Source organism: Aulostomus chinensis, chromosome 18, assembly GCF_037954235.1.
Source record: "Aulostomus chinensis isolate RoL2024-O1b breed Wild chromosome 18, RoL_Achi_v1.0, whole genome shotgun sequence".
NCBI lineage: Eukaryota > Metazoa > Chordata > Actinopteri > Syngnathiformes > Aulostomidae > Aulostomus > Aulostomus chinensis.
Genome location: NC_141337.1, coordinates 20,579,677 through 20,585,433, shown reverse-complemented (window position 1 = coordinate 20,585,433; position 5,757 = coordinate 20,579,677). Strand labels below are relative to the sequence as shown.

At 48.1% G+C, this 5,757-nt stretch overlaps 1 protein-coding gene across 1 annotated transcript; it reads left to right on the top strand.

Moving 5' to 3' along the window:
* The first annotated feature begins 987 nt into the window (after nucleotides 1-987).
* On the top strand, nucleotides 988-4,272 carry LOC147245625 (primary amine oxidase, liver isozyme-like). The gene is made up of 5 exons (XM_086185270.1): nucleotides 988-2,563; nucleotides 2,663-2,781; nucleotides 3,550-3,716; nucleotides 3,785-3,917; nucleotides 3,994-4,272. The coding sequence occupies exons 1-5, from the start codon at nucleotides 988-990 to the stop codon at nucleotides 4,270-4,272; spliced, it is 2,274 nt and encodes a 757-aa protein (XP_086041396.1).
* The last annotated feature ends 1,485 nt before the right edge of the window (nucleotides 4,273-5,757 follow it).

Genomic DNA, 5,757 nt, shown 5'->3' with positions numbered 1-5,757 from the left:
ACCTGAATCTGTAGCGCTCTCTGCTGGCCACATCTGAAGGCTTCCCATTACATCCCCTGTCGCTCAGATAGGTGTGAGACAGTAGGACTGGTGACAGAGGCAACACGGCTCATGTCAGTATGGGAAGCTGGTTTAGACAAATGGATGCAGTTTTATCCAGGATGCTGATTTAGATTTGGGTTGATTCTCCCTCACAGTTGGTTCATGACACGTGCGTTCTTCTGTAGAAGCCTGCATCACTGCCTCATCATCCTCGTCTATTGTGGTTTAACCCTCACTAATTATTTCTGTCTTTGCCCAAAATCTCTTTTAGATGACAACAGTGAAATCCAGCAGCGAGTGGGAGCTCATTCCTCCAAGAGCCTCCAGGCAGAGGAGCTACTAGAGAGGAGGTGAAACCCACTTCAGGGCACCCTGCTGGTGTTTGATGAAGAGAAACTGGATCATTGCTCCTCTGATGTCTTAATGTCACTGGAATAGACGGAAAACTGAAGACTCTGTGGTCCCAGCATGAAGAGATTTCATTGAGAAACAACAATGCCAGGAGTAAATAAACACTGATGATGATGATGATGATGATGATGATGATGATGATGATGATGATGATGGTGGTGATGATGATGATGATGATGGTGATGATGATGATGATGATGGTGGTGATGATGATGGTGATGATGGTGGTGATGATGATGATGATGATGATGATGATGATGGTGATGGTGATGATGATGATGATGGTGATGATGATGATGGTGATGCCTGGACTCCAGAAGCTCTTGTGTAAGAGCTTCTTTCTCAATGGTTGTATTCTCTCTTTTCATGTGAAAGATTAACCACAGCCGCCTGGTATCTCTCTGAGCCGTCACTAAGATATATGGAGCTCTGGTTGTAAAAGCTTATCAGTGAGCACCCTGACCTCAACACGCTTCTCAGCCTTCTTTAGCCACCACCATCTCCTCTCCAGTCCTGTTGCAGCTCTGCAGAGCAATGGCCGCTAAGGCTCTCTGCTCTCTCCTCAAAATCCTTCTGGTTCTCACTGCTGTTGCTTCCTTGATAGGCAACTGTGTCTTGATATGGATCAACACCCAGTGCACTCCACAGTGCCCAGCTCAGCACGTGAACCCAGCCCGTCCTGCAGGCCACAACCCACGCAGCAGCGTCTTTGCTGACCTCTCGGTGGAGGAGTTTCGGGAGGTGCAGCGCTACATGTCCTCCATCCCGGGGATGAACATCTCCAGAAGTCCGTTCTTTCCTCCCTCTGCTGACTACCTGTATCTGATTGAGCTCTCCTTGCCTAGGAAACATGATGTGTTGGACTATTTGGATGCTGGTGGGCCAAAACCTGCACGAGAGGCCACTGTGGTGGTTTTTCATGGACATCGGAAAAACATAAAGGAATATGTGATTGGTCCTCTCCCCAGTCCGACCTACCACCGGGATGTCACCTTTGAAAGGTATAAAATGGAGATCCAGTATGCTGCACGTCCCATTAGCATTGGTGAGTCCTTTCTTATGTCAGAGTTTCTGCGGCATGTGATGGAACCAATCAGCACTCTGCTGAAAGAAAGCTTTGGCATAAGTGCATCTATGCACCCAGTTTTTTATAGGAGCCAGCCCAGTGGCCTCAAGTCAGGAGACAGACAGACGTGGCTAACCATCTGTCGGAAAGAGGAAGGCTACTACATCCATCCCGTGGGCTTTGAAATCTATATCAACCACCAAAGTACCAATTTTCTCTCTTGGAAAGTGATGAAAGTATTTTATAATGGTCAGTACTATGACAGCATCAAGGAACTGAAGGAGCAGTATGAGGCAGGTACTGTACAAAAACTGGTCTTCAACCCTGTACCGAACTATGCATCCCTCAAACCCCGACAGAAGCCCACGGGCATCGGGCCCCAGCAGCTTCATGTGCAAGGCAAGCGCTTCAGTGTCAAGGACAACCACGTCGTCTACCTGGACTGGAGCTTTTCTTTTGGCCTGAGTGTTCTTACAGGTATGAGAGCTTTTGACATTCGCTTCAAAGGTGAGAGGATCATCTATGAGTTGAGTGTTCAAGAGGCCATGTCAGTCTACGGATCCGTCACTCCCGCTATAATGCTCACCAAGTTCCTTGACAGTAGTATGGGCATTGGTCAGTTTGCCTTTGAGCTGGTGCGGGGGGTCGACTGCCCTTATTCAGCCACCTACATAGACACTTTCCATTTCCTGGATGCAGATCTTCCACATCGAAAAAGAAACTCAATTTGCATCTTTGAGCACGACATCGGTCAACCCCTCAGGAGGCACCTCACCGCTGAGTATGACATCTACTCGTACGGAGGACTTGCAAACAGTGCCTTAGTGTTCAGAACCATCACCACCATCGGAAACTATGACTACATGTGGGATTTTATCTTCTATCAGAGTGGCTCGGTGGAGGCCAAAGTCCACGCCACCGGCTACATCGCCTCCTCTTTCACGCTGAGGGACAGTTTTCCTTTTGGCCACAAAGTGGCAGAAAATGTCACAGGAAATATCCACACCCATTTTATCAACTTTAAAGTGGATGTGGATGTCTTAGGTAAGTCTAGCTTTGATTTTTTTTTTTGACATTGCAGCTGCTCAGATTGTCAGGAAATGTAGTGAAAATGAAACAGATCTGGTTGTGATTCCTCGCCAGGAGTGAAGAACGTGTTCCAGACCAAAGACATGGAGTTTGTGAACACGTCGCTTCCCTGGATGCCTGAACGCTACGTCACGATCCCCAGAATCGTGGAGAAGCAACTTCAGACTGAGCAGGTGCAGGGTCCCATGTATCACCACGCAGCTGCATGCAGGAGGGCAGGCAGACTGAACAGAGCTTCAGTCCACAAAGGGAAATGTGTGATTTAAAGTTGGTCAGAGAAAATTTATTTCTCATGAAACAAAGCCTCATCAACAAAATTCCCCCAGAAGTAAAAGAAAAATCTCTTGTGTGAAATTGCATACCATTCTTTTTTCCTTCGTCAAACTTTAGACACATCCGTCACAACCTTCTTCTCTCCATAGATTAACAACGATCACAGAACAAAGCAAGTGTTAGAGCAGCAAACCCAGCAGAGCCGGACTCAAGGTCATGGGGGGCTGCAGCCTATCCCAGCATCTACGGGTGAGAGGCGGGGTTCACCCTGGACAGGTCGCCAGTCCATCACAGGGCCAACATAGAGAGACGAACAACCATTCACGCTCACAGTCACACCTACGGTCAATTTAGAGTATCAATCAGCCTCGTCCCCTCTTGATGTCTTTGGACTGTGGGAGGAAGCTTGAGTACTGGAGAGAACCCACGCAGGAACAGGGAGAACATGCAGACACCACACAGAAAGATTCCGTGCCCGAGCCGGGACTCGAACCCGGAATCCTCTTACTTTGAGGCCACAGTGCTGACCACTGCACCACCGTGCAGCCCCGTCAACATGCTGTGGGAAAGAAATGTGCTCAGTTTTTCACAGACGTTGATTAAGAATCCACCAGTCAAGGAGGAAGTGTTTCAGCCTTGGTATGAAGTTCTCTGACTCATCTTCATAGGAAGCAGCTCTTCGTTACGGCACCAAGACTCCTCGCTACCTCCACATTGCCAGCAACCAGACCAACCGCTGGGGCCACCAGCGCTCCTACAGGCTGCAGGTCGTCAGCTCCACCGGGGACCCTCTTCCAGAGAGCCAGGCCGAGGAGAGGGCCATGTCCTGGGCCAGGTGAGTAGCCAGGCTACCAGGGTGTCTGAGAAATCTCCACACAGTCTGATTTTATGTGTCCCTCTTAGGTATAAGGTGGCCATCACCAGGCAGAAGGATTCGGAGCAGAGCTCTGGCAGTCTGTACAACCAGCAGGACATCTGGAATCCAGCTGTTGACTTCAGCAAATACATTCAAGACAATGAAAGCATTGAAAATGAGGTGTGAGCAGGTCTCATTTCACAGCTTTAGATCACAAGTCAAAATCCAAAGTGTGATACATTTTCTTCTTCCTCAGGACCTGGTTGCCTGGGTGACCACTGGCTTCCTCCACATCCCTCATGCCGAGGACATCCCCAACACGGTAACCGTGGGTAACGGGGGCGGGGTCCTACTGCGACCCCATAACTACTTTGACGAGGACCCGTCCATCCACTCTGCTGATGGGGTGTACTTTGGCCCAGGCAGTGAGGGCAGCTGTGAGTCCAACAGGATGGCCTGCTTGGCCCAGAAGAGCTGCAGCCCCGTGCTGGAGCCCTTCACCTACCACGGCTTTCACAGAGAGACCAAGACCTGAACGGATGGAGACCCCTTTGGTGTCATTACTTTTATTTTATTACTTTTAATCACAATTGGAAAGTTTGTGGTGACTAAGTTTATAGTTCAGGTCTTTTCCTCTCGTCCTGACCCAACACAGACGTGACTGAGCACAGCAAATATGCTGGAGATGCTCAACCACAGTGATGCTGTGATGATTCATAGTCATAATTAAAATGCCTTTGAAAACCACTGTGTTGTATTTCCTCCTGCGATTCTGATGTTTAACTGGTTTTAGAGCAGCCGGCCTCTGTGTGGGGTGGTGCTTGCACGGACCTCTCCACTGCAAACATGTTCACGAGATGCCACAGGTCTGAGGTAGCAGTTGTATTTTCCCTGCAGCTTCCAGAGCTGGAAACTAAAAAGCCTCTCTGTGGCCGACCATTTTGTTTGCTTCCCTTCCTCCTCCACTCTTACAAAGAGGCAAAAACGACAAGCAAACACATCAACCCACTCATCACAACTGTCTAGACAGGTTTCAACAAGCCCAGTTTGCATGGTGCAGCCCCACCCACACCCACTGACAATTCTAACACACGCTTGGAATTCACCTGCTCCAGAGTTACAGATGTATGTCTACTTTACTGACAGCTACAGATCATGTTCAGAAATCCCACTGAGCTAATTGGAACCTCTTCATGAAGCCGACACCAGATGTTGAGCTGTCATGTGATGGTTTACTGTCTGATGAGTAACAGAGGTCTCACAGAGTGGATGGACCTCTTCTGATACTGGCCTGAAGAGTGTCAGGTTACCTGAGCAACAACTGGTCATCACTGTCATTGTCATGATGTCACAACTGCTGTGGCCAAAAAACATCAACATATCTTTTGAAAATTTGGACAAAATAACAACAATTTAAACGTCACAAGGACTGAACACTTGGATTCTTATCAGTCACACACTGCTGTCACCACTCACGACATATTTGTGTCGTTAGCTCTCAGTAACACTAAAGTATCAGAGATGTAAAATATGATGAAATGTTAAATTGGTGAGTGAGACTCATAAAAAGGTCAGAGGTCAGCTTCAATGCGTCATGGCTTCCAGTGAAGGAGAAGCAGTCTTTATTGTCAAAGATATGTGACAGCATCCTGTCTTTCTGCCTGGGTCTTGGTCAGGAGCGCCAACAGGAGGGTGAAGCTAACGTAGCTGTCGCGGACACAGACACACACGGACAACATGCTAATGCAGAAAGGACCTGAGACGAGGCAGCAGTGGGCATTGATGACTTCATAATACTCTCATAAACCACTTTTCTGGTTATGATTCAATGCCACCTCATTAAAACCTTGAGAAAACACTGAGTTCCATTTCACCAAAGAGACGTCCTGCATGTGTGGACGGACATGAATGCTCATTCATCCGCAACTGGATTGGTGGTAATGGTCATTTGTGCTTCAGCCACCATTTTTACTCATTGTAATTCTTCGCCCTCTTTCATATCATTTTACAGGCAAGGCAG

Bases quoted from the DNA above. Each gene is read 5' to 3' on its own strand.
- LOC147245625 (XM_086185270.1), top strand. From the start codon at position 988: ATGGCCGCTAAGGCTCTCTGCTCTCTCCTCAAAATCCTTCTGGTTCTC. The intron at 2,564-2,662 runs GTAAGTCTAGCT...ATTCCTCGCCAG, and splicing joins AGTGGATGTGGATGTCTTAG to GAGTGAAGAACGTGTTCCAG. The intron at 2,782-3,549 runs GTGCAGGGTCCC...TCATCTTCATAG, and splicing joins AGCAACTTCAGACTGAGCAG to GAAGCAGCTCTTCGTTACGG.